Source organism: Heterodontus francisci, chromosome 3 (genome assembly GCF_036365525.1).
Source record: "Heterodontus francisci isolate sHetFra1 chromosome 3, sHetFra1.hap1, whole genome shotgun sequence".
Classification (NCBI taxonomy): domain Eukaryota; kingdom Metazoa; phylum Chordata; class Chondrichthyes; order Heterodontiformes; family Heterodontidae; genus Heterodontus; species Heterodontus francisci.
Genome location: NC_090373.1, coordinates 205,417,785 through 205,444,680, shown reverse-complemented (window position 1 = coordinate 205,444,680; position 26,896 = coordinate 205,417,785). Strand labels below are relative to the sequence as shown.

At 44.1% G+C, this 26,896-nt stretch overlaps 1 protein-coding gene across 1 annotated transcript in view; it reads right to left on the bottom strand.

Moving 5' to 3' along the window:
- Window positions 1–26,896, bottom strand: part of lrrc73 (leucine rich repeat containing 73) — a 550,518-nt gene that overhangs the window by 187,816 nt on the left and 335,806 nt on the right. Inside the window, exon 5 of the mRNA XM_068028166.1 lies at window positions 19,724–19,913. Coding sequence (XP_067884267.1) covers window positions 19,724–19,913 — 190 coding nt within the window. The remainder of the gene's footprint in view (window positions 1–19,723; window positions 19,914–26,896) is intronic.

The following is a 26,896-nucleotide window of genomic DNA, read 5'->3' as shown; positions in this document are numbered from 1 at the left end:
TCAGAGATAGAGGGAGAAACAGACTGAAGGATCAGAGATAGAGGCAGAGAGAGAAACAGACTGACGGATCAGAGATAGAGCGAGAAACATCACTGAACGATCAGAGATGGAGAGAGAAACAGACTGAAGGACCAGAGATAGATAGAGAAACAGACTGAAGGATTAGAGATAGAGGGAGGGAGAGAAACAGACATAAGGATCAGCTATAGAGCGTGTGTGAGAAACAGACTAAAGGATCAGAGATAGAGAGAGAAACATCACTGAAGGATCAGAGATAGAGAGAGAAACTGACTGAAGGATCAGAGATAGAGGGAGAAACAGACTGTAGGATCAGAGATAGAGGGAGAAACAGACTGTAGGATCAGAGATAGAGCAAGAAACAGACTGAAGGATCAGAGATCGAGGGAGAGAGAGAAACAGACTGAAGGATAAGAGATTGAGAGAGAGGAACAGCCTGAAGGATTAGAAAGAGAGGGAGAGAGAAGGAGAGAGAAGCAGACTGACGGATCAGAGATAGAGGCAGAGAGAGAAACAGACTGAAGGATCAGAGATCGAGAGAGAAACAGACTGAAGGATCAGAGATAGAGAGAGAAACAGACTGAAGGATCAGAGATAGAGGGAGAAACAGACTGTAGGATCAGAGATAGAGGGAGAGAAAGAAACAGACTGAAGGATAAGAGATTGAGAGAGAGGAACAGCCTGAAGGATTAGAAAGAGAGGGAGAGAGAAGGAGAGAGAACCAGACTGAAGGATCAGAGCTAGAGGGAGAAAGAGAAATAGAATGAAGGATCAGAGATAGAGGGAGACGGAGAAACAGTCTGAAGGATCAGAGATAGAAATAGAGGGAGCAACAGACTGAAGGATCAATGATAGAGGGAGAGGGAGCAACAGACTGAAGGGTCTGAGATAGAAGGAGAGGTAGAAAGAGTCTGAAGTATCAGTGATAGAGGGAGAGGGAGAAACAGACAGAAGGATCAATGATAGAGGGAGAGTGAGAAACAGACTGAAGGGTCAGAGATAGAGGGAGAGTGAGAAACAGACTGAAGGGTCAGAGATAGAAGGAGAGGTAGAAAGAGACTGAAGGATCAGAGATAGAGGGAGAATGAGAAACAGACTGAAGGGTCAGAGATAGAAGGGGAAACTGAATGATCAGAGATAGAGGGAGAAACAGACTGAAATATCAGAGATAGAGGGAGGGAGAGAAACAGACATAAGGATCAGCGACAGAGCGTGTGTGAGAAACAGACTAAAGGATCAGAGATAGAGAGAGAAACATCACTGAAGGATCAGAGATAGAGAGAGAAACAGACTGAAGGATCAGAGATAGAGGCAGAGAGTGGAACAGACTGACGGATCAGAGATAGAGCGAGAAACATCACTGAAGGATCAGAGATAGAGAGAAACAGACTGAAGGATCAGAGATAGAGAGAGAAACAGACTGAAGGATCAGAGATAGAGAGAGAAACATCACTGAAGGATCAGAGATAGAGAGAGAAACAGACTGAAGGATCAGAGATAGAGAGAGAAACAGACTGAAGGATCAGAGATAGAGGCAGAGAGAGAAACAGACTGACGGATCAGAGATAGAGCGAGAAACATCACTGAAGGATCAGAGATAGAGAGAGAAACAGACTGAAGGATCAGAGATAGAGAGAGAAACAGACTGAAGGATCAGAGGTAGAGAGAGAAACAGACTGAAGGATCAGAGATGGAGAGAGAAACAGACTGAAGGATCAGAGATGGAGAGAGAAACAGACTGAAGGATCAGAGATAGAGGGAGAAACAGACTGAAGGATCAGAGACAGAGGGAGAAACAGACTGAAGGATCAGAGATCGAGAGAGAAACAGACTGAAGGATCAGCGATAGAGGGAGAAACATCACTGAAGGATCAGAGATAGAGAGAGAAACATTACTGAAGGATCAGAGATAGAGAGAGAAACATTACTGAAGGATCAGAGATAGAGAGAGAAACAGACTGAAGGATCAGAGATAGAGAGAGAAACAGACTGAAGGATCAGAGATAGAGAGAGAAACAGACTGAAGGATCAGAGATAGAGGGAGAAACAGACTGAAGGATCAGAGACAGAGGGAGAAACAGACTGAAGGATCAGAGATAGAGAGAGAAACAGACTGAAGGATCAGAGATAGAGAGAGTAACATCACTGAAGGATCAGAGATAGAGGGAGAAACATTACTGAAGGATCAGAGATAGAGGGAGAAACATCACTGAAGGATCAGAGATGGAGAGCGAAACAGACTGAAGGATCAGAGATAGATAGAGAAACAGACTGAAGGATCAGAGATGGAGGGAGAAACAGACAGTAGGATCAGAGATAGAGCAAGAAACAGTCTGAAGGATCAGAGATAGAGGGAGAAACAGACAGAAGGATCAGAGATAGAGGGAGAAACAGACAGAACGATCAGAGATCAAGGGAGAGAGAGAAACAGACTGAAGGATAAGAGATTGAGAGAGAGGAAGAGCCTGAAGGATTAGAAAGAGAGGGAGAGAGAAGGAGAGAGAAGCAGACTGAAGAATCAGAGATAGAGAGAGAAACATTACTGAAGGATCAGAGATAGGGAGAGAAACAGACTGAAGGATCAGAGATAGAGAGAGAAACAGACTGATGGATCAGAGATAGGGAGAGAAACATTCTGAAGGATCAGAGATCGAGAGAGAATCAGACTGAAGGATCAGAGACAGAGGGAGAAACAGACTGAAGGATCAGAGATAGAGAGAGAAACAGACTGAAGGATCAGAGATAGAGAGAGAAACATCACTGAAGGATCAGAGATAGAGGGAGAAACATTACTGAAGGATCAGAGATAGAGGGAGAAACATCACTGAAGGATCAGAGATCGAGGGAGAGAGAGAAACAGACTGAAGGATCAGAGAGAGAGAGAGAAACAGACTGAAGGATCAGAGATAGAGAGAGAAACATCACTGTAGGATCAGAGATAGAGGGAGAAACAGACTGAAGGATCAGAGATAGAGAGAGAAACAGACTGAAGCATCAGAGATTGAGTGAGAAACATCACTGAAGGATCAGAGATAGAGGGAGAAACAGACTGAAGGATCAGAGATAGAGGCAGAGAGAGAAACAGACTGACGGATCAGAGATAGAGCGAGAAACATCACTGAACGATCAGAGATGGAGAGAGAAACAGACTGAAGGATCAGAGATAGAGAGAGAAACAGACTGAAGGATCAGAGATAGAGAGAGAAACAGACTGAAGGACCAGAGATAGAGGGAGAAACAGACTGAAGGATCAGAGACAGAGGGAGAAACAGACTAAAGGATCAGAGATCGAGAGAGAAACAGTCTGATGGATCAGAGATAGAGAGAGAAACAGACTGAAGGATCAGAGATAGAGAGAGAAACATCACTGAAGGATCAGAGATAGAGGGAGAAACATTACTGAAGGATCAGCGATAGAGGGAGAAACATCACTGAAGGATCAGAGATCGAGGGAGAGAGAGAAACAGACTGAAGGATCAGAGAGAGAGAGAGAAACAGACTGAAGGATCAGAGATAGAGAGAGAAACATCACTGTAGGATCAGAGATAGAGGGAGAAACAGACTGAAGGATCAGTAATAGAGAGAGAAACAGACTGAAGCATCAGAGATTGAGTGAGAAACATCACTGAAAGATCAGAGATAGAGGGAGAAACAGACTGAAGGATCAGAGATAGAGGCAGAGAGAGAAACAGACTGACGGATCAGAGATAGAGCGAGAAACATCACTGAACGATCAGAGATGGAGAGAGAAACAGACTGAAGGATCAGAGATAGAGAGAGAAACATACTGAAGGATCAGAGATAGAGAGAGAAACAGACTGAAGGACCAGAGATAGAGGGAGAAACAGACTGAAGGATCAGAGACAGAGGGAGAAACAGACTAAAGGATCAGAGATCGAGAGAGAAACAGTCTGATGGATCAGAGATAGAGAGAGAAACATCACTGAAGGATCAGAGATAGAGAGAGAAACAGACTGAAGGATCAGAGATAGAGAGAGAAACAGACTGAAGGATCAGAGATAGAGAGAGAAACAGACTGAAGGATCAGAGATAGAGAGAGAAACATCACTGAAGGATCAGAGATAGAGGTAGAAACATTACTGAAGGATCAGAGATAGAGGCAGAGAGTGAAGCAGAATGAAGGATCAGAGATAGAGAGAGAAACAGACTGAAGGATCAGAGATAGAGAGAGAAACATCACTGAAGGATCAGAGATAGAGCGAGAAACATCACTGAAGGATCAGAGATAGAGGGAGAAACATCACTGAAGGATCAGAGATAGAGGGAGAGAGAGAAACAGACTGAAGGATCAGAGAGAGAGAGAGAAACAGACTGAAGGATCAGAGATAGAGAGAGAAACATCACTGAAGGATCAGAGATACAGGGAGAAACAGACTGAAGGATCAGAGATAGAGAGAGAAACAGACTGAAGCATCAGAGATAGAGCGAGAAACAGACTGAAGGATCAGAGATAGAGAGAGAAACATCACTGAAGGATCAGAGATAGAGGGAGAGAGAGAGACTGAAGGATCAGAGATAGAGGGAGAAACATCACTGAAGGATCAGAGATCGAGGGAGAAACATCACTGAAGGATCAGAGATAGAGGGAGAGAGAGAAACAGACTGAAGGATCAGAGATAGAGAGAGAAACAGACTGAAGGATCAGAGATAGAGAGAGAAACATCACTGAAGGATCAGAGATAGAGAGAGAAACAGACTGAAGGATCAGAGATAGAGAGAGAAACAGACTGAAGGATCAGGGATAGAGGCAGAGAGAGGAACAGACTGACGGATCAGAGATAGAGCGAGAAACATCACTGAAGGATCAGAGATAGAGAGAAACAGACTGAAGGATCAGAGATAGAGAGAGAAACAGACTGAAGGATCAGAGGTAGAGAGAGAAACATCACTGAAGGATCAGAGATAGAGAGAGAAACAGACTGAAGGATCAGAGGTAGAGAGAGAAACAGACTGAAGGATCAGAGATAGAGGCAGAGAGAGAAACAGACTGACGGATCAGAGATAGAGAGAGAAACAGACTGACGGATCAGAGATAGAGCGAGAAACATCACTGAAGGATCAGAGATAGAGAGAGAAACAGACTGAAGGATCAGAGATAGAGAGAGAAACAGACTGAAGGATCAGAGGTAGAGAGAGAAACAGACTGAAGGATCAGAGATGGAGAGAGAAACAGACTGAAGGATCAGAGATAGAGAGAGAAATAGACTGAAGGATCAGAGATAGAGAGAGAAACAGACTGAAGGATCAGAGATAGAGGGAGAAACAGACTGAAGGATCAGAGACAGAGGGAGAAACAGACTGAATGATCAGAGATCGAGAGAGAAACAGACTGAAGGATCAGAGACAGAGGGAGAAACAGACTGAAGGATCAGAGATAGAGAGAGAAACAGACTGAAGGATCAGAGATAGAGAGAGAAACATCACAGAAGGATCAGAGATAGAGGGAGAAACATTACTGAAGGATCAGAGATCGAGGGAGAGAGAGAAACAGACTGAAGGATCAGAGATAGAGAGAGAAACATCACTGTAGGATCAGAGATAGAGGGAGAAACAGACTGAAGGATCAGAGATAGAGAGAGAAACAGACTGAAGCATCAGAGATAGAGTGAGAAACATCACTGAAGGATCAGAGATAGAGGGAGAAACAGACTGAAGGATCAGAGATAGAGGCAGAGAGAGAAACAGACTGACGGATCAGAGATAGAGCGAGAAACATCACTGAACGATCAGAGATGGAGAGAGAAACAGACTGAAGGATCAGAAATAGAGAGAGAAACAGACTGAAGGATCAGAGATAGATAGAGAAACAGACTGAAGGATCAGAGATAGAGAGAGAAACAGACTGAAGGATCAGAGATAGAGGGAGAGAAACATCACTGAACGATCAGAGATGGAGAGAGAAACAGACTGAAGGATCAGAAATAGAGAGAGAAACAGACTGAAGGATCAGAGATAGATAGAGAAACAGACTGAAGGATCAGAGATAGAGCGAGAAACATCACTGAACGATCAGAGATGGAGAGAGAAACAGACTGAAGGATCAGAAATAGAGAGAGAAACAGACTGAAGGATCAGAGATAGAGGGAGAAACAGACTGAAGGATCAGAGACAGAGGGAGAAACATCACTGAACGATCAGAGATGGAGAGAGAAACAGACTGAAGGATCAGAAATAGAGAGAGAAACAGACTGAAGGATCAGAGATAGATAGAGAAACAGACTGAAGGATCAGAGATAGAGAGAGAAACAGACTGAAGGATCAGAGATAGAGGGAGAAACAGACTGAAGGATCAGAGATAGAGGGAGAAACAGACTGAAGGATCAGAGACAGAGGGAGAAACAGACTGAATGATCAGAGATCGAGAGAGAAACAGACTGAAGGATCAGAGATAGAGAGAGAAACAGACTGAAGGATCAGAGCTAGAGAGAGAAACATCACTGTAGGATCAGAGATAGAGGGAGAAACAGACTGAAGGATCAGAGAGAGAGAGAAACAGACTGAAGCATCAGAGATAGAGTGAGAAACATCACTGAAGGATCAGAGATAGAGGGAGAAACAGACTGAAGGATCAGAGATAGAGGCAGAGAGAGAAACAGACTGACGGATCAGAGATAGAGCGAGAAACATCACTGAACGATCAGAGATGGAGAGAGAAACAGACTGAAGGATCAGAAATAGAGAGAGAAACAGACTGAAGGATCAGAGATGGAGAGAGAAACAGACTGAAGGACCAGAGATAGATAGAGAGACAGACTGAAGGAGCAGAGATAGATAGAGAAACAGACTGAGGGATCAGAGATCGAGGGAGAGAGAGAAACAGACTGAAGGATAAGAGATTGAGAGAGAGGAACAGCCTGAAGGATTAGAAAGAGAGGGAGAGAGAAGGAGAGAGAAGCAGACTGAAGGATCAGAGATAGAGGCAGAGAGAGAAACAGACTGAAGGATCAGAGATAGAGAGAGAAACAGACTGAAGGATCAGAGATAGAGAGAGAAACAGGCTGATGGATCAGAGAAAGAGAGAGAAACATCACTGAAGGATCAGAGATAGAGGGAGAAACATTACTGAAGGATCAGAGATAGAGGGAGAAACATCACTGAAGGATCAGAGATCGAGGGAGAAACAGACTGAAGGATCAGAGATAGAGAGAGAAACAGACTGAAGCATCAGAGATAGAGTGAGAAACATCACTGAAGGATCAGAGATAGAGGGAGAAACAGACTGAAGGATCAGAGATAGAGGCAGAGAGAGAAACAGACTGACGGATCAGAGATAGAGCGAGAAACATCACTGAACGATCAGAGATGGAGAGCGAAACAGACTGAAGGATCAGAGATAGATAGAGAAACAGACTGAAGGATCAGAGATGGAGGGAGAAACAGACTGTAGGATCAGAGATAGAGCAAGAAACAGTCTGAAGGATCAGAGATAGAGGGAGAAACAGACAGAAGGATCAGAGATAGAGGGAGAAACAGACAGAAGGATCAGAGATAGAGAGAGAAACAGACTGAAGCATCAGAGATAGAGTGAGAAACATCACTGAAGGATCAGAGATAGAGGGAGAAACATCACTGAAGGATCAGAGATCGAGGGAGAAACAGACTGAAGGATCAGAGATAGAGAGAGAAACAGACTGAAGCATCAGAGATAGAGTGAGAAACATCACTGAAGGATCAGAGATAGAGGGAGAAACAGACTGAAGGATCAGAGATAGAGAGAGAAACAGACTGAAGGATCAGAGATAGAGAGAGAAACAGGCTGATGGATCAGAGATAGATAGAGAAACAGACTGAAGGATCAGAGATGGAGGGAGAAACAGACTGTAGGATCAGAGATAGAGCAAGAAACAGTCTGAAGGATCAGAGCTAGAGGGAGAAACAGACAGAAGGATCAGAGATAGAGGGAGAAACAGACAGAAGGATCAGAGATCGAGGGAGAGAGAGAAACAGACTGAAGGATAAGAGATTGAGAGAGAGGAAGAGCCTGAAGTATTAGAAAGAGAGGGAGAGAGAAGGAGAGAGAAGCAGACTGAAGAATCAGAGATAGAGAGAGAAACATTACTGAAGGATCAGAGATAGAGAGAGAAACAGACTGAAGGATCAGAGATAGAGAGAGAAACAGACTGAAGGTTCAGTGATAGAGAGAGAAACAGACTGAAGGATCAGAGATAGAGGGAGAAACAGACTGAAGGATCAGAGACAGAGGGAGAAACAGACTGAAGGATCAGAGATCGAGAGAGAAACAGACTGAAGGATCAGAGACAGAGGGAGAAACAGACTGAAGGATCAGAGATAGAGAGAGAAACAGACTGAAGGATCAGAGATAGAGAGAGAAACATCACTGAAGGATCAGAGATAGAGGGAGAAACATTACTGAAGGATCAGAGATAGAGGGAGAAACATCACTGAAGGATCAGAGATCGAGGGAGAGAGAGAAACAGACTGAAGGATCAGAGAGAGAGAGAGAGAAACAGACTGAAGGATCAGAGATAGAGAGAGAAACATCACTGTAGGATCAGAGATAGAGGGAGAAACAGACTGAAGGATCAGAGATAGAGAGAGAAACAGACTGAAGCATCAGAGATTGAGTGAGAAACATCACTGAAGGATCAGAGATAGAGGGAGAAACAGACTGAAGGATCAGAGATAGAGGCAGAGAGAGAAACAGACTGACGGATCAGAGATAGAGCGAGAAACATCACTGAACGATCAGAGATGGAGAGAGAAACAGACTGAAGGATCAGAGATAGAGAGAGAAACAGACTGAAGGATCAGAGATAGAGAGAGAAACAGACTGAAGGATCAGAGATAGAGGGAGAAACATCACTGAAGGATCAGAGATAGAGGGAGAGAGAGAAACAGACTGAAGGATCAGAGAGAGAGAGAGAAACAGACTGAAGGATCAGAGATAGAGAGAGAAACATCACTGAAGGATCAGAGATACAGGGAGAAACAGACTGAAGGATCAGAGATAGAGAGAGAAACAGACTGAAGCATCAGAGATAGAGCGAGAAACAGACTGAAGGATCAGAGATAGAGAGAGAAACATCACTGAAGGATCAGAGATAGAGGGAGAGAGAGAGACTGAAGGATCAGAGATAGAGGGAGAAACATCACTGAAGGATCAGAGATCGAGGGAGAAACATCACTGAAGGATCAGAGATAGAGGTAGAAACATTACTGAAGGATCAGAGTTAGAGGCAGAGAGTGAAGCAGACTGAAGGATCAGAGATAGAGAGAGAAACAGACTGAAGGATCAGAGATAGAGAGAGAAACATCACTGAAGGATCAGAGATAGAGCGAGAAACATCACTGAAGGATCAGAGATAGAGGGAGAAACATCACTGAAGGATCAGAGATAGAGGGAGAGAGAGAAACAGACCGAAGGATCAGAGAGAGAGAGAGAAACAGACTGAAGGATCAGAGATAGAGAGAGAAACATCACTGAAGGATCAGAGATACCGGGAGAAACAGACTGAAGGATCAGAGATAGAGAGAGAAACAGACTGAAGCATCAGAGATAGAGCGAGAAACAGACTGAAGGATCAGAGATAGAGAGAGAAACATCACTGAACGATCAGAGATAGAGGGAGAGAGAGAGACTGAAGGATCAGAGATAGAGGGAGTAACATCACTGAAGGATCAGAGATCGAGGGAGAAACATCACTGAAGGATCAGAGATAGAGGGAGAGAGAGAAACAGACTGAAGGATCAGAGATAGAGAGAGAAACAGACTGAAGGATCAGAGATAGAGAGAGAAACAGACTGAAGGACCAGAGATAGAGGGAGAAACAGACTGAAGGATCAGAGATAGAGGGAGAAACAGACTGAAGGATCAGAGATAGAGCGAGAAACAGACTAAAGGATCAGAGATCGAGAGAGAAACAGTCTGATGGATCAGAGATAGAGAGAGAAACAGACTGAAGGATCAGAGATTGAGAGAGAAACAGACTGAAGGATCAGAGATAGAGAGAGAAACATCACTGAAGGATCAGAGATAGAGAGAGAAACATCACTGAAGGATCAGAGATAGAGAGAGAAACAGACTGAAGGATCAGAGGCAGAGAGAGGAACAGACTGACGGATCAGAGATAGAGCGAGAAACATCACTGAAGGATCAGAGATAGAGAGAAACAGACTGAAGGATCAGAGATAGAGAGAGAAACAGACTGAAGGATCAGAGATAGAGAGAGAAACATCACTGAAGGATCAGAGATAGAGAGAGAAACAGACTGAAGGATCAGAGATAGAGAGAGAAACAGACTGAAGGATCAGAGATAGAGAGAGAAACAGACTGAAGGATCAGAGATAGAGGCAGAGAGAGAAACAGACTGACGGATCAGAGATAGAGCGAGAAACATCACTGAAGGATCAGAGGTAGAGAGAGAAACAGACTGAAGGATCAGAGATAGAGAGAGAAACAGACTGAAGAATCAGAGGTAGAGAGAGAAACAGACTGAAGGATCAGAGATGGAGAGAGAAACAGACTGAAGGATCAGAGATAGAGAGAGAAACATCACTGAAGGATCAGAGATGGAGAGAGAAACATCACTGAAGGATCAGAGATAGAGGGAGAAACAGACTGAAGGATCAGAGATCGAGAGAGAAACAGACTGAAGGATCAGAGATAGAGAGAGAAACAGACTGAACGATCAGAGATAGAGAGAGAAACATCACTGAAGGATCAGAGATAGAGAGAGAAACATTACTGAAGGATCAGAGATAGAGAGAGAAACAGACTGAAGGATCAGAGATAGAGAGAGAAATAGACTGAAGGATCAGAGATAGAGAGAGAAACAGACTGAAGGATCAGAGATAGAGGGAGAAACAGACTGAAGGATCAGAGACAGAGGGAGAAACAGACTGAAGGATCAGAGACAGAGGGAGGAACAGACTGAAGGATCAGAGATCGAGAGAGAAACAGACTGAAGGATCAGAGACAGAGGGAGAAACAGACTGAAGGATCAGAGATAGAGAGAGAAACAGACTGAAGGATCAGAGATAGAGAGAGAAACATCACTGAAGGATCAGAGATAGAGGGAGAAACATTACTGAAGGATCAGAGATAGAGCGAGAAACATCACTGAACGATCAGAGATCGAGGGAGAGAGAGAAACAGACTGAAGGATCAGAGAGAGAGAGAGAAACAGACTGAAGGATCAGAGCTAGAGAGAGAAACATCACTGTAGGATCAGAGATAGAGGGAGAAACAGACTGAAGGATCAGAGATAGAGAGAGAAACAGACTGAAGCATCAGAGATAGAGTGAGAAACATCACTGAAGGATCAGAGATAGAGGGAGAAACAGACTGAAGGATCAGAGATAGAGGCAGAGAGAGAAACAGACTGACGGATCAGAGATAGAGCGAGAAACATCACTGAACGATCAGAGATGGAGAGAGAAACAGACTGAAGGATCAGAGATGGAGAGAGAAACAGACTGAAGGACCAGAGATAGATAGAGAAACAGACTGAAGGATCAGAGATAGAGGGAGGGAGAGAAACAGACATAAGGATCAGCTATAGAGCGTGTGTGAGAAACAGACTAAAGGATCAGAGATAGAGAGAGAAACATCACTGAAGGATCAGAGATAGAGAGAGAAACAGACTGAAGGATCAGAGATAGAGGGAGAAACAGACTGTAGGATCAGAGATAGAGGGAGAAACAGACTGTAGGATCAGAGATAGAGCAAGAAACAGACTGAAGGATCAGAGATCGAGGGAGAGAGAGAAACAGACTGAAGGATAAGAGATTGAGAGAGAGGAACAGCCTGAAGGATTAGAAAGAGAGGGAGAGAGAAGGAGAGAGAAGCAGACTGACGGATCAGAGATAGAGGCAGAGAGAGAAACAGACTGAAGGATCAGAGATCGAGAGAGAAACAGACTGAAGGATCAGAGATAGAGAGAGAAACAGACTGAAGGATCAGAGATAGAGGGAGAAACAGACTGTAGGATCAGAGATAGAGGGAGAGAAAGAAACAGACTGAAGGATAAGAGATTGAGAGAGAGGAACAGCCTGAAGGATTAGAAAGAGAGGGAGAGAGAAGGAGAGAGAACCAGACTGAAGGATCAGAGCTAGAGGGAGAAAGAGAAATAGAATGAAGGATCAGAGATAGAGGGAGACGGAGAAACAGTCTGAAGGATCAGAGATAGAAATAGAGGGAGCAACAGACTGAAGGATCAATGATAGAGGGAGAGGGAGCAACAGACTGAAGGGTCTGAGATAGAAGGAGAGGTAGAAAGAGTCTGAAGTATCAGTGATAGAGGGAGAGGGAGAAACAGACAGAAGGATCAATGATAGAGGGAGAGTGAGAAACAGACTGAAGGGTCAGAGATAGAGGGAGAGTGAGAAACAGACTGAAGGGTCAGAGATAGAAGGAGAGGTAGAAAGAGACTGAAGGATCAGAGATAGAGGGAGAATGAGAAACAGACTGAAGGGTCAGAGATAGAAGGGGAAACTGAATGATCAGAGATAGAGGGAGAAACAGACTGAAATATCAGAGATAGAGGGAGGGAGAGAAACAGACATAAGGATCAGCGACAGAGCGTGTGTGAGAAACAGACTAAAGGATCAGAGATAGAGAGAGAAACATCACTGAAGGATCAGAGATAGAGAGAGAAACAGACTGAAGGATCAGAGATAGAGGCAGAGAGTGGAACAGACTGACGGATCAGAGATAGAGCGAGAAACATCACTGAAGGATCAGAGATAGAGAGAAACAGACTGAAGGATCAGAGATAGAGAGAGAAACAGACTGAAGGATCAGAGATAGAGAGAGAAACATCACTGAAGGATCAGAGATAGAGAGAGAAACAGACTGAAGGATCAGAGATAGAGAGAGAAACAGACTGAAGGATCAGAGATAGAGGCAGAGAGAGAAACAGACTGACGGATCAGAGATAGAGCGAGAAACATCACTGAAGGATCAGAGATAGAGAGAGAAACAGACTGAAGGATCAGAGATAGAGAGAGAAACAGACTGAAGGATCAGAGGTAGAGAGAGAAACAGACTGAAGGATCAGAGATGGAGAGAGAAACAGACTGAAGGATCAGAGATGGAGAGAGAAACAGACTGAAGGATCAGAGATAGAGGGAGAAACAGACTGAAGGATCAGAGACAGAGGGAGAAACAGACTGAAGGATCAGAGATCGAGAGAGAAACAGACTGAAGGATCAGCGATAGAGGGAGAAACATCACTGAAGGATCAGAGATAGAGAGAGAAACATTACTGAAGGATCAGAGATAGAGAGAGAAACATTACTGAAGGATCAGAGATAGAGAGAGAAACAGACTGAAGGATCAGAGATAGAGAGAGAAACAGACTGAAGGATCAGAGATAGAGAGAGAAACAGACTGAAGGATCAGAGATAGAGGGAGAAACAGACTGAAGGATCAGAGACAGAGGGAGAAACAGACTGAAGGATCAGAGATAGAGAGAGAAACAGACTGAAGGATCAGAGATAGAGAGAGTAACATCACTGAAGGATCAGAGATAGAGGGAGAAACATTACTGAAGGATCAGAGATAGAGGGAGAAACATCACTGAAGGATCAGAGATCGAGGGAGAGAGAGAAACAGACTGAAGGATCAGAGAGAGAGAGAGAAACAGACTGAAGGATCAGAGATAGAGAGAGAAACAGATTGAAGCATCAGAGATAGAGTGAGAAACATCACTGAAGGATCAGAGATAGAGGGAGAAACAGACTGAAGGATCAGAGATAGAGGCAGAGAGAGAAACAGACTGAAGGATCAGAGATAGAGAGAGAAACATCACGGAACGATCAGAGATGGAGAGAGAAACAGACTGAAGGATCAGAGATAGAGAGAGAAACAGACTGAAGGATCACAGATAGAGAGAGAAACAGACTAAAGGACCAGAGATAGATAGAGAAACAGACTGAAGGATCAGAGATGGAGGGAGAAACAGACTGTAGGATCAGAGATAGAGCAAGAAACAGACTGAAGGATCAGAGATTGAGGGAGAAACAGACAGAAGGATCAGAGATAGAGGGAGAAACAGACAGAAGGATCAGAGATCGAGGGAGAGAGAGAAACAGACTGAAGGATAAGAGATTGAGAGAGAGGAACAGCCTGAAGGATTAGAAAGAGAGGGAGAGAGAAGGAGAGAGAAGCAGACTGAAGAATCAGAGATAGAGAGAGAAACATTACTGAAGGATCAGAGATAGAGAGAGAAACAGACTGAAGGATCAGAGATAGAGAGAGAAACAGACTGAAGGATCAGAGATAGAGGGAGAAACAGACTGAAGGATCAGAGACAGAGGGAGAAACAGACTGAAGGATCAGAGATCGAGAGAGAAACAGACTGAAGGATCAGAGATAGAGGGAGAAACAGACTGAAGGATCAGAGATAGAGAGAGAAACAGACTGAAGGATCAGAGATAGAGAGAGAAACATCACTGAAGGATCAGAGATAGAGGGAGAAACATTACTGAAGGATCAGAGATAGAGGGAGAAACATCACTGAAGGATCAGAGATCGAGGGAGAGAGAGAAACAGACTGAAGGATCAGAGAGAGAGAGAGAAACAGACTGAAGGATCAGAGATAGAGAGAGAAACATCACTGTAGGATCAGAGATAGAGGGAGAAACAGACTGAAGGATCAGAGATAGAGAGAGAAACAGACTGAAGCATCAGAGATTGAGTGAGAAACATCACTGAAGGATCAGAGATAGAGGGAGAAACAGACTGAAGGATCAGAGATAGAGAGAGAAACATCACTGAACGATCAGAGATGGAGAGAGAAACAGACTGAAGGATCAGAGATAGAGAGAGAAACAGACTGAAGGATCAGAGATAGAGAGAGAAACAGACTGAAGGACCAGAGATAGATAGAGAAACAGACTGAAGGATCAGAGATAGAGGGAGAAACAGACTGAAGGATCAGAGACAGAGGGAGAAACAGACTAAAGGATCAGAGATCGAGAGAGCAACAGTCTGATGGATCAGAGATAGAGAGAGAAACAGACTGAAGGATCAGAGATAGAGAGAGAAACAGACTGAAGGATCAGAGATAGAGAGAGAAACAGACTGAAGGATCAGAGATAGAGAGAGAAACATCACTGAAGGATCAGAGATAGAGGTAGAAACATTACTGAAGGATCAGAGATAGAGGCAGAGAGAGAAGCAGACTGAAGGATCAGAGATAGAGAGAGAAACAGACTGAAGGATCAGAGATAGAGAGAGAAACAGACTGAAGGATCAGAGATAGAGAGAGAAACATCACTGAAGGATCAGAGATAGAGCGAGAAACATCACTGAAGGATCAGAGATAGAGGGAGAAACATCACTGAAGGATCAGAGATAGAGGGAGAGAGAGAAACAGACTGAAGGATCAGAGAGAGAGAGAGAAACAGACTGAAGGATCAGAGATAGAGAGAGAAACATCACTGAAGGATCAGAGACACAGGGAGAAACAGACTGAAGGATCAGAGATAGAGAGAGAAACAGACTGAAGGATCAGAGATAGAGAGAGAAACATCACTGAAGGATCAGAGATAGAGGGAGAGAGAGACTGAAGGATCAGAGATAGAGGGAGAAACATCACTGAAGGATCAGAGATCGAGGGAGAAACATCACTGAAGGATCAGAGATAGAGGGAGAGAGAGAAACAGACTGAAGGATCAGAGATAGAGAGAGAAACAGACTGAAGGATCAGAGATAGAGAGAGAAACATCACTGAAGGATCAGAGATAGAGCGAGAAACAGACTGAAGGATCAGAGATAGAGAGAGAAACAGACTGAAGGATCAGAGATAGAGGCAGAGAGAGGAACAGACTGACGGATCAGAGATAGAGCGAGAAACATCACTGAAGGATCAGAGATAGAGAGAAACAGACTGAAGGATCAGAGATAGAGAGAGAAACAGACTGAAGGATCAGAGATAGAGAAACATCACTGAAGGATCAGAGATAGAGAGAGAAACAGACTGAAGGATCAGAGATAGAGAGAGAAACAGACTGAAGGATCAGAGATAGAGAGAGAAACAGACTGAAGGATCAGAGATAGAGGCAGAGAGAGAAACAGACTGACGGATCAGTGATAGAGCGAGAAACATCACTGAAGGATCAGAGATAGAGAGAGAAACAGACTGAAGGATCAGAGATAGAGAGAGAAACAGACTGAAGGATCAGAGGTAGAGAGAGAAACAGACTGAAGGATCAGAGATGGAGAGAGAAACAGACTGAAGGATCAGAGATAGAGAGAGAAACATCACTGAAGGATCAGAGATGGAGAGAGAAACAGACTGAAGGATCAGAGATAGAGGGAGAAACAGACTGAAGGATCAGAGATCGAGAGAGAAACAGACTGAAGGATCAGAGATAGAGGGAGAAACAGACTGAAGGATCAGAGATAGAGAGAGAAACAGACTGAAGGATCAGAGATAGAGAGAGAAACAGACTGAAGGATCAGAGATAGAGAGAGAAACATCACTGAAGGATCAGAGATAGAGAGAGAAACATTACTGAAAGATCAGAGATAGAGAGAGAAACAGACTGAAGGATCAGAGATAGAGAGAGAAATAGACTGAAGGATCAGAGATAGAGAGAGAAACAGACTGAAGGATCAGAGATAGAGGGAGAAACAGACTGAAGGATCAGAGACAGAGGGAGAAACAGACTGAAGGATCAGAGATCGAAAGAGAAACATCACTGAAGGATCAGAGATGGAGAGAGAAACAGACTGAAGGATCAGAGATAGAGGGAGAAACAGACTGAAGGATCAGAGATCGAGAGAGAAACAGACTGAAGGATCAGAGATAGAGGGAGAAACAGACTGAAGGATCAGAGATGGAGAGAGAAACAGACTGAAGGATCAGAGATAGAGAGAGAAACATCACTGAAGGATCAGAGATGGAGAGAGAAACAGACTGAAGGATCAGAGATAGAGGGAGAAACAGACTGAAGGATCAGAGATCGAGAGAGAAACAGACTGAAGGATCAGAGATAGAGGGAGAAACAGACTGAAGGATCAGAGATAGAGAGAGAAACAGACTGAAGGATCAGAGATAGAGAGAGAAACAGACTGAAGGATCAGAGATAGAGAGAGAAACATCACTGAAGGATCAGAGATAGAGAGAGAAACATTACTGAAAGATCAGAGATAGAGAGAGAAACAGACTGAAGGATCAGAGATAGAGAGAGAAATAGACTGAAGGATCAGAGATAGAGAGAGAAACAGACTGAAGGATCAGAGATAGAGGGAGAAACAGACTGAAGGATCAGAGACAGAGGGAGAAACAGACTGAAGGATCAGAGATCGAAAGAGAAACAGACTGAAGGATCAGAGACAGAGGGAGAAACAGACTGAAGGATCAGAGATAGAGAGAGAAACAGACTGAAGGATCAGAGATAGAGAGAGAAACATCACTGAAGGATCAGAGATAGAGGGAGAAACATTACTGAAGGATCAGAGATAGAGGGAGAAACATCACTGAAGGATCAGAGATCGAGGGAGAGAGAGAAACAGACTGAAGGATCAGAGATAGAGAGAGAATCATCACTGTAGGATCAGAGATAGAGGGAGAAACAGACTGAAGGATCAGAGATAGAGAGAGAAACAGACTGAAGCATCAGAGATAGAGTGAGAAACATCACTGAAGGATCAGAGATAGAGTGAGAAACAGACTGAAGGATCAGAGATAGAGGCAGAGAGAGAAACAGACTGACGGATCAGAGATAGAGCGAGAAACATCACTGAACGATCAGAGATGGAGAGAGAAACAGACTGAAGAATCAGAAATAGAGAGAGGAACAGACTGAAGGATCAGAGATAGAGGGAGAAACAGACTGTAGGATCAGAGATAGAGCAAGAAACAGACTGAAGGATCAGAGATAGAGGGAGAAACAGACAGAAGGATCAGAGATAGAGCAAGAAACAGACAGAAGGATCAGAGATCGAGGGAGAGAGAGAAACAGACTGAAGGATAAGAGATTGAGAGAGAGGAACAGCCTGAAGGATTAGAAAGAGAGGGAGAGAGAAGGAGAGAGAAGCAGACTGAAGGATCAGAGATAGAGGCAGAGAGAGAAACAGACTGAAGGATCAGAGATAGAGAGAGAAACAGACTGAAGGATCAGAGATAGAGAGAGAAACAGACTGAAGGATCAGAGATAGAGAGAGAAACAGACTGAAGGATCAGAGATATAGGGAGAAACAGACTGTAGGATCAGAGATAGAGGGAGAGAGAGAAACAGACTGAAGGATAAGAGATTGAGAGAGAGGAACAGCCTGAAGGATTAGAAAGAGAGGGAGAGAAAAGGAGAGAGAACCAGACTGAAGGATCAGAGCTAGAGGGAGAAAGAGAAATAGAATGAAGGATCAGAGATAGAGGGAGACGGAGAAACAGTCTGAAGGATCAGAGATAGAAATAGAGGGAGCAACAGACTGAAGGATCAATGATAGAGGGAGAGGGAGCAACAGACTGAAGGGTCTGAGATAGAAGGAGAGGTAGAAAGAGTCTGAAGTATCAGTGATAGAGGGAGAGGGAGAAACAGACAGAAGGATCAATGATAGAGGGAGAGTGAGAAACAGACTGAAGGGTCAGAGATAGAGGGAGAGTGAGAAACAGACTGAAGGGTCAGAGATAGAAGGAGAGGTAGAAAGAGACTGAAGGATCAGAGATAGAGGGAGAATGAGAAACAGACTGAAGGGTCAGAGATAGAAGGGGAAACTGAATGATCAGAGATAGAGGGAGAAACAGACTGAAGGATCAGAGATAGAGGGAGGGAGAGAAACAGACATAAGGATCAGCTATCGAGCGTGTGTGAGAAACAGACTAAAGGATCAGAGATAGAGAGAGAAACATCACTGAAGGATCAGAGATAGAGAGAGAAACAGACTGAAGGATCAGAGATGGAGAGAGAAATAGACTGAAGGATCAGAGATAGAGGGAGAAACAGACTGAAGGGTCAGAGATAGAAGGGGAAACTGAATGATCAGAGATAGAGGGAGAAACAGACTGAAATATCAGAGAAAGAGGGAGGGAGAGAAACAGACATAAGGATCAGCTATAGAGCGTGTGTGAGAAACAGACTAAAGGATCAGAGATAGCGAGAGAAACTGACTAATGGGCTGCATGGCCTCCTTCTGTGCCGTAATTTTTCTTTGGTTCTATGGTTCTAAACTGGCTGGAGATTTAGATTGTGTGAATCAGTTTGCATGGATGGTCAATCACAGATCCTGGAACTCCTTTCCTCACAGCGCTGTGGGTGTACCTGCCCCACATGGACTGCAGCAGTTCAAGAAGGCAGCTCACCGCCACGATCTCAAGGGCAATTAGGGATGGGCAATAAATGCTGGCCTGGCCAGTGACGCCCATTTCCCATGAATGAATTAAAAAAAACATTAAAAATGAATAGTTCGTAGTTATGTAGTGCCTGACGACGGCTTTCAGAAAAATCCAAAAGCAGTTTGCATTCAACTAATGCAGTGAATACTATTGGTAACCACCTCCTACAGCATTTAATTCAGGCTAATGTTCTCGTGACCATCCATTGAAAACCAGCGGCTCCTAAACCTCCCTCTGTTTGTCCCAGATCTCCTGTACTACTTGTGCCTCCAGCATTCATTATTTCAGAGATATCCTTTGCAATATATGACAGTGTGTCTTTGGCATATTTTGGTCCAACACCCACAATAGCTAAGACACATTTAAGTACAGTTCCTCACTGCTCTGAGAAATCCAGATTTCCTTCTCTCTTCCTGTATCTTCTTTCCCTTCATTCTCATTGTCCTCCTCTTCCTCTCCCTCAGACAGTAGATCCGAGATTTGCTGCTCAAGTTCCAAGCTGATGTTATTTTCTGCTAGGATGAGGGTCCTCATGGAGGTGGGATAATTCTCCACCATGTCCAGAAATATCTGAGAGAAGCAGAACAAATGCAGAATTATGGCACTGTCCAGGGGTCACAGAGGGTCACTGTTCTTCATAAAATATTATATCATCCCAATCTTGTCATGGACAACATCCACTTCCATGTGACAATCCTATAAAGTATTCACAATGGCTCAGTGTGTATGTATCACTGGGCCTTACAGGTTCGAAGATTTCAGCCGGTACAATGTTGAAGTAATCGCAGTGCTTTCCTGAACTATAGAGTTATTGCTTGTTATTATCAAGACAGGAATGGAGCACAGAAATAACAGGCAGGATCAGACAAAAATATGGAGAGCAACAGTAAGAATAGGAAGCAAGCAAACAGCAGAGGAAGAGGAAAGGGCAGAATGAGACCAAGATGCAAAGACAAAAAGTGATTTGGGGACTCTCTTGTTGCCCATGTTGGATACACAACCATAAATGACTATTTGAGAGTTTCTCTACTAATCAGAAGGACATCAAATTTAAATACCTGTTTTAAACAGGAACTTCATAAGGCATTAATACAGTAGATTGTGTATTGAATCACAAGGGTTATTAACAACATAATATTTGCATGATCTTGGGGCCACAGGATCAAATGATCTTAGGAAATAGGAGCAAGAGTAGGCCATTCAAACTAATCATGGCTGATTATCTACCTCTACACCATTTTTCTGCACTAAGCCCATATCCCTTGATATCATTGGTACCCAGAAATCTATCGATTTCTGTCTTAAACATGCTCAATGACTGAATTTCCACAGCCCTCTGGGGTAGAGAATTCCACAGATTCACCACCCTCTGAGTATAGAAATTCCTCTTCACCTTGGTCTTAAATGGCCTGCCCCTTATTCTGACACTGTGTCCCCTTGTTCTAGACTCACCAACCAGGGGAAACATCCTAACCACATGCACCCTGTCACGCCCTATATGAATTTTTTAAGTTTCAATGAGATCACCTCTCATTCTTTGACACTCTCGAGAATATAGGACCAGTTTTTGCAATCTCTCCTCATAAGACAATCCCGCCATCCCAGGGATTAGTCTGGTGAACCTCCTTTGAACTCCCTCTATGGCAAGTATATACTGCCTTAGATGAGGAGACCAGAACTGTACACAATACTCCATGTGGGGTCTCACCAAGGCCTTATACAATTACATCAATACATCTTTATTCCTGTACTCAAATCTCCTTGCAATGAAGGCCAACATACCATTTGCCTTCTTAATTGCTTGCTGCACCTGCATACTGGTTTTTAGTGACTTATGAACAAGGACACCCAGGATTCTTTGAACATCAACACTTCCCAACCTCTCATCATTTAAGAAATACTCTGCCTTTCTGTTTTTTCTACCAAAGTGGATAACTTCATACTTATTCACATTATATTCCAACCATCATGTTCTTGCCCATTCACTTGGCCTGTCCAAATCCCTTTGAAGCCTCCTTGCATCCTCCTCACAACTTAGATTCCCAACTAGTTTTGTGTCATCAGCAGATTTGGAAACATTACATTTGGTCCCCATATCCAAATCATTTATATAGACTATGAACAGCTGTGGCCCAAGCATTGATCCTTGCAGTACCCCACTAGTAACAGCTTGCCATCCTGAGAATGACCCATTTATTCCTGCTCTTTGCTTTATCTGTTAACCAATTCTCAATCCATATCAGTATATTACCCCCAATCCCATGTTCTCTAATTTTGTTCACTAACCTCCTGTGTGGGACCTTATCAAAAGCCTTCTGAAAATCCAAATACACCACATCCACTGGATCTCTTTTATCTATAGTACAAGTAACATCTTCAAAAAACTTCAACAAGTTTGTCAAACATGATTTCCCTTTCATAAATTCATGTTGACTGTGTCTAGTTATCTCATCCTTTATAACAGATTCGAACAATTTCCCTACTACTGACGTCAAACTAACAGGTCTGTAGTTCCCCGTTTTTTCTCTCGCTCCTTTCTAAAATAGTGCGACTATATTTGCTACTTCCCAGTCTGCAGGATCCTTTCCTGAATCTATAGAATTTTGAAAGATAACCACCAATGCATCCACCATGTCCAGAGCCACCTCCTTCAATACTCTGGGATGTAGCTCATCTAGTCTGTGAGATTTCTCAACTTTCAACCTAATGAATTTTTTGAGTGCTACCCCTTTATTGATACTGGGCTGGATTTTTCATTTCTGCTGCTGAAATCGATGACATGGAGGGGGCGGGTGGTCCATCCCCTGAAATGGCGTCAGGTGCCACTTCACAGGCGCCCACACCATTTTTAAAGGGCTTCGAGCCCTGCATTGCAATTTAAATTTTTAAAGGAGTAATAATTCTGAAAAATGAAATAAAATGATCCTGACCTGTGCCCACCCCCCAATAAGCATAGAATTACCTGCCCTCTCCCCCCGCAAAACACTTACCTTGCGCTCCCGTCCTTCCCTCCAACAAAGTTCATCAACTTTAAACTTTACCCTTTCCCACTACCCCCTAGACCAATCAAATTAGTTTGACCCCGGAAGGGTATTCGAAGGCATGGGAGTGCAGGCCACTGGTACCAATATCGCCCTGGAATGGACAGTGGGAGCAGGTAATTAATTAATTAATTTCAATATATTAACATATTTAAATTTTGGTCTCATCGCTGAGCAGCAGGGGGGGGGGGGGGGGGCCACCACAAGGCCTCACTGCACTGCCGCTGGCAATATCAGGCCGGGCCTTGCCCTTGCTGGCGTCGAAGCCCATGGTGGGCCTCTGCCGGGATACCACTGCGTCGGGGGGAGGGGGTTGTAATATCCACCCCATTAATTTCTTTTAGTTCCTCATTTTTACAAGTCCCTTGGTTTCCTTGTATTTCTGGGAGATTTTCTGTGTCCTCCGTGAACACAGTCACAAAGCAATTGTTTAGTCTCTCCGCCATTTTCTTATTCTCCACTACAAATTCTCTTGTCTCCGCCTGCAATGGACCCACATTCGTCCTTGATAATCTTTTCCTTTTCATATACCTAAAGAAATTTTACAGTCCGCCTTTATGTTTCTAACGAGCTCGCATTCATAATTTCTTTTCCCTTTCCTTATCAGTTTCTTGGTCCTCCTTTGTTGGATTCTAAATTGCTCCCAATCCTCGGGCTCACTAACCACTTTTTCTGGCGACCTGATAAGCCACTTCCTTTGACCAATTGTAATTTTTAACTTCTTTTATTAACCACGGTTGATTCACCTTTCCTGTTGGGTTTTTGCGTCTTAGAGGAATGTATATTTGTTGTAAACTGTATAATATTTATTTAAATATTGCTGAAAATAGAGACATGTCGTCAAAGCTTTTCGTCTTGCACTCATTAGGACAATCCACAAAAATACCAATGTAAGAGAAAACTACAATTTTATACTGGATGAGAAGAGAGTGCTGATTGGTTGGCAAGTGACTCTGATTGGTGGAGGCCAAAGAGAATGCACCAGTTTATGGTAACTGTCAGTTAACTGCCAAGCTTTGTTTGAAATTTAAATCAGGCAGCTTTTTTAAAAATTCATTCATGGGATGTGGGCGTCACTGGCCAGGCCAGCATTTAGTGCCCGTCCCTAATTGCCCTTGAGAAGGTGGTGGTGAGCTGCCTTCTTGAACCGCTGCAGTCCATTTGGGGTAGGTATACCCACAGTGCTGTTAGGAAGGTTGTTCCAGGATTTTGACCCAGCGACAGTCAAGGATATAGTTCCAAATCAGGATGGTGTGTGACTTGGAGGGGAACTTGCAGGTGGTGATGTTCCCATGTATTTGCTGCCCTTGTCCTTCTAGTTGTTAGGGGTCGAGGGTTTGGAAGGTGCTGTCGAAGGAGCCTTGGTGCATTGCTGCAGTGCATCTTGCAGATGGTACATACTGCTGCCACTGTGCGCCGGTGGTGGAGGGAGTGAATGTTTGTCGATGGGGTGTCAATCAAGCGGGCTGCTTTGTCCTGGATGGTGTCGAGCTTCTTGAGTGTTGTTGGAGCTGCACCCATCCAGGCAAGTGGACAGTATTCCATCACACTCCTGACCTGTGCCTTGTAGATGTTGGACAGGCTTAGGGGAGTTAGGAGGTGAGTTACTCACCTCAGGATTCCTAGCCTCTGACCCGCTCTTGTAGCCACGGTATTTATATGGCTACTCCAGTTCAGTTTCTGGTCAATGGTAACCCCTAGGATGTTGATAGTGGGGGATTCAGTGATGGTAATGTTGTTGAATATCAAGGGGAGATGGTTAGATTCTCTCTCGTTGGAGATGGTCATTGCCTGGCACTTGTGTGGCGCGAATGTTACTTGCCACTTATCAGCCCAAGCCTGGATATTGTCCAGGTCTTGCTGCATTTCAACACAAACTGCTTCAGTATCTGAGGAGTCACAAATGGTGCTGAACATTGTGCAATCATCAGCGAACATCCCCACTTCTGACCTTATGATTGAAGGAAGGTCATTGATGAAGCAGCTGAAGATAGTTGGGCCTAGGACACTACCCTGAGGAACTCCTGCAGTGATGTCCTGGAGCTCAGATGATTGACCTCCAAAACCACAACCATCTTCCTTCACACTAGGTATGACTCCAACCAGCGGAGGGTTTTCCCCCTGATTAACATTGACCTGAATTTTGCTCGGGCTCCTTGATGCCATCCTCGGTCAAATGCTGTGTTGAAGTCAAGGGCAGTCACTCTCACCTCATGAGTTCAGCTCTTTTGTCCATGTTTGAACCAACACTGTAATGAGGTCAGGAGCTGAGTGGCCCTGGTAGAACCCCAACTGAGCATCACTGAGCAGGTTATTGCTAAGCAAGTGCTGTTTGATAGCACTGTTGATGACACCTTCCATCACTTTACTGATGATTGTTTAGTTTTAGTTTAGTTTAGTTTAGTTTAGAAATACAGCACTGAAACAGGCCCTTCGGCCCACCGTGTCTGTGCCGACCATCAACCACCCATTTATACTAATCCTACACGAATCCCATATTCCTACCACATCCCCACCTGTCCCTATATTTCCCTACCACCTACCTATACTAGGGGCAATTTATAATGGCCACTTTACCTACCAACCTGCAAGTCTTTTGGCTGTGGGAGGAAACCGGAGCACCCGGAGAAAACCCACGCAGACACAGGGAGAACTTGCAAACTCCATACAGGCAGTACCCAGAATTGAACCCGGGTCGCTGGAGCTGTGAGGCTGCGGTGCTAAGCACTGCGCCACTGTGCCGCCCCGATTGAGAACAAAGAAGAAAGAACAGTACAGCACAGGAACAGGCCATTCAGCCCTCCAAACCTGCATCGATCTTGATGCCTGCCTAAACTAACGCCTTCTGCACTTCTGGGGCTCATATCCCTCGATTCCCTTTCTATTCATATATTTGTCAAGATGTCTCTTAAACGTCGCTATCGTATCTGCTTCCACCACCTCACCGGCAGCAAGTTCCAGGCACTCACCATCCTCTGTGTAAAAAACTTGCCTCGCACATCCCCTCTAAACTTTGCCCCTTGCACCTTAAACCTATGTCCCCTAGTAACTGACTCTTCCACCCTGGGAAAAAGCTTCTGACTATCCACTCTGTCCATGCCGCTCATAACTTTGTAAAAGAGAGTAGGCTGATGGGGCTGTAATTGGCCGGGTTGGATTTGTCCTGCTTTTTGTGTACAGGACATACTGGGCAATTTTCCACATTGCTGGTTAGATGCCAGTGTTGTAACTGTACTGGAACAGCTTGGCTAGGGGCGCGGCAAGTTCTGGAGCACAGGTCTTCAGTACTATTGCCGGAATATTGTCAGGGCCCATAGCTTTTGCAGTATCCAGTGCCTTCAGTCGTTTCTTTATATCACGCGGAATGAATCGAATTGGCTGAAGTCTGGCATCTGTGATGCTGGGGACTTCAGGAGGAGGCCGAGATGGATCATCAACTCGGCACTTCTGGCTGAAGATTGTTGCAAATGCTTCAGTCTTATCTTTAGCCTTAGTTTGACTCTGATTGGTCAAGGCATTGTTCTGAGGAATGAACTAGCGAATGGCTGTCACTTATTTTGTTTAGCTGAAACAGGCGCAATGTTTGTACATGTTCTTTCTGTCTGCAAAGAACAGAGACCTGTGTATTAATATATGTAGCTTCCAGTATGAGCAAATGCACCACACTGCGAGCCCGACTGACAATCTTAAATTGGTTGTCAGAATAATTCTTAGCACACTGAGGATTATTCAGTAAATGTTGTCCAATCACAGAACCACATCTAATGTTGGTCACTGTGTTTTGAGTTTTGCAAGCATGGGCTGGTTGGGTACTGCCTGTACCTTGCCCGTTGCGAACAGCAGAAGGGACATGTTGTTTGATACGATCCACCAGTCTTTGGGACCTATGGCCTATATACCTAGCATCACACTGGCATTGACATTCATATATCACATTACTCATTAGTGTGACAGGCAGGACTTCTTTTTGGCTTGATGGCAGCATCCTGTTAGTGGTGAACACCACATGTGTTGATACTGCATAGTAGTAGCATGAAACAACTAGCTTCACCTGTTGCTTAAATTTTTGTGATACATTACCCGACCAGGGTAATTTGAAGTAGCCTGGACACTTTTCAGGACCGAAAATGATGGCCTTAAACCCGTTCGTAAATTTGCGCGATATACAGTGAGAAATGATCTGATCAGGGTAGCCATTGTCACACAGGATGTCTTTGATTTGCCCTATTTCAGCATCAAGCTTGCATGGTGAGAAAATGGCTTGGGACCTATTTACGGGGTTGCTGATGAGGCCAATCTTATCGCGCGTGGAACTGTAATAATCACAACGCGTGTATTGATCAGTGAAGATTGGATGGCTGTAGACCGCGCTCCTTTTGAACTGAAGCCTCTCCCAGCTCTCCATACTCTTTTAGAACTGAAGCCTCTCCCAGCTCTCCATACTCGTTTAGAACTGAAGCCTCTCCCAGCTCTCCATACTCGTTTAGAACTGAAGCCTCTCCCAGCTCTCCA